General features: G+C 49.2%; 1 protein-coding gene across 1 annotated transcript in view; it reads right to left on the reverse strand.

The window, feature by feature from the left end:
- Positions 1-12: 12 nt before the first annotated feature.
- The window catches only part of Aasdhppt (aminoadipate-semialdehyde dehydrogenase-phosphopantetheinyl transferase), a 39648-nt gene continuing 38185 nt past the window's right edge, over positions 13-1475 (reverse strand). Inside the window, exon 6 of the mRNA XM_004626132.2 lies at positions 13-216. Within this exon, the coding sequence (XP_004626189.1) occupies positions 52-216 (165 nt within the window). The 3' untranslated portion in view covers positions 13-51. The remainder of the gene's footprint in view (positions 217-1475) is intronic.

A 1475-nucleotide genomic window follows, 5' to 3' on the forward strand; every position in this document is an offset into this window, starting at 1 on the left:
ATGGAAGATTGCAAACAGTCGTCACCTGCTTTCATTACATAGTGAATCGTATCATGATTTTGTACCATTCCGAATTAGAATTTCTTCTGTAAAGTAAAAACAGTCCCAAAATGAAGGATCTTCAGGTGTCATGGGAATAGCAGATGATATTAAATCATTAAAGGTAAGGATAGTAAACTGCCTCTGGGATGGCTTCGAGTCATCTGAAGAAGGCACCTAAAAGGGGAGAAAAATCCCTTATTATACCGCATAATTCTAGGATTATGAAAACAAGACAAAATTTCTATAGTACTAAATTAAAATACAGTAGAATTTCCAGAATTATTTTTACTACAAATGAAATAGAAAACGTGGTTCCTGAACTGTTGACAACCACCTCTGGATATACTTTACACTGTGCAGACCACACTTTTCAAACACAGATTGAACCCATGTTTAGTAGTTTGCAGCGCGTCTGCTTTGCCTGTGTGGAGTTGGTGCAGGCGTAGAGCACTCCCTTCTTTCAGCCCTGCTCCCTCGCTTCCCTGCTTCCATCTCTTGAGGGTGCCCATCTGAGAAAGATCTAGCTCCCTACTTCCTATTAGCTGTCTTTTACTTTGTTCTTTATTTACAATTTGGGTTTCTCATGTAAGAGAAGCCACATGACATTCAAGCTCGTGTGTCTGACTTCTTTTTTTTTGTATTTTAGGGAAGGGTCTACAAGGTGTTCAGGGCCCCACTACTAGACCAGACTCGCAGTGACCTGCCTGTTCACAGCCTATGGAGACAACTGCTCCTTGTTCAATGAGAGTCACCTGGTGCTCCTCCACACGCCTGGCAGCTCACAGGCTGAGGCTGTTTTATAGTGATCAACGTTAGTCTGAATTTTCCCACAAATGATTTATCTTTTTCATGGCAGCATAGCATTGCACTAGGTGTAAGTACCCTATTTTCTTTGTCCATGCATCTGTGGATGGACCTACGGGCTGTATCCAAGACTTGGCTACGATGAAATGTGATGCCATGCGTGTGTGCTCCACCGTGATGTGGTAGCTTTCACGTTTCCAGGAAGCTATCCAGAAGGAATGCAATTTCCAGGTTTAGCTCTTGAGGAAGCTCCATGCTGACTGCACTACTCGCCGTCCCACCAACAACGAGGCCCCGCCCACAGCCTACCCAGCACCTGCTGCCTACCCAGCACCTGGCCCCGCCCACAGCCTACCCAGCACCTGCTGCCTACCTAGCACCTGGCCCCGCCCACAGCCTACCCAGCACCCGCAGCCTATCCAGCACCTGGCCCCGCCCACAGCCTACCCAGCACCTGCTGCCTACCTAGCACCTGGCCCCGCCCACAGCCTACCCAGCAACTGCTGCCTACCTAGCACCTGGCCCCGCCCACTGCCTACCCAGCACCCGCTGCCTACCTAGCACCTGGCCCCGCACACAGCCTACCCAGCACCTGCTGCCTACCTAGCACCTGGCCCCTCACACAGCCT

This window comes from Octodon degus, unplaced genomic scaffold (assembly GCF_000260255.1).
Source record: "Octodon degus isolate 3935 unplaced genomic scaffold, OctDeg1.0 scaffold00012, whole genome shotgun sequence".
NCBI classification, from domain to species: domain Eukaryota; kingdom Metazoa; phylum Chordata; class Mammalia; order Rodentia; family Octodontidae; genus Octodon; species Octodon degus.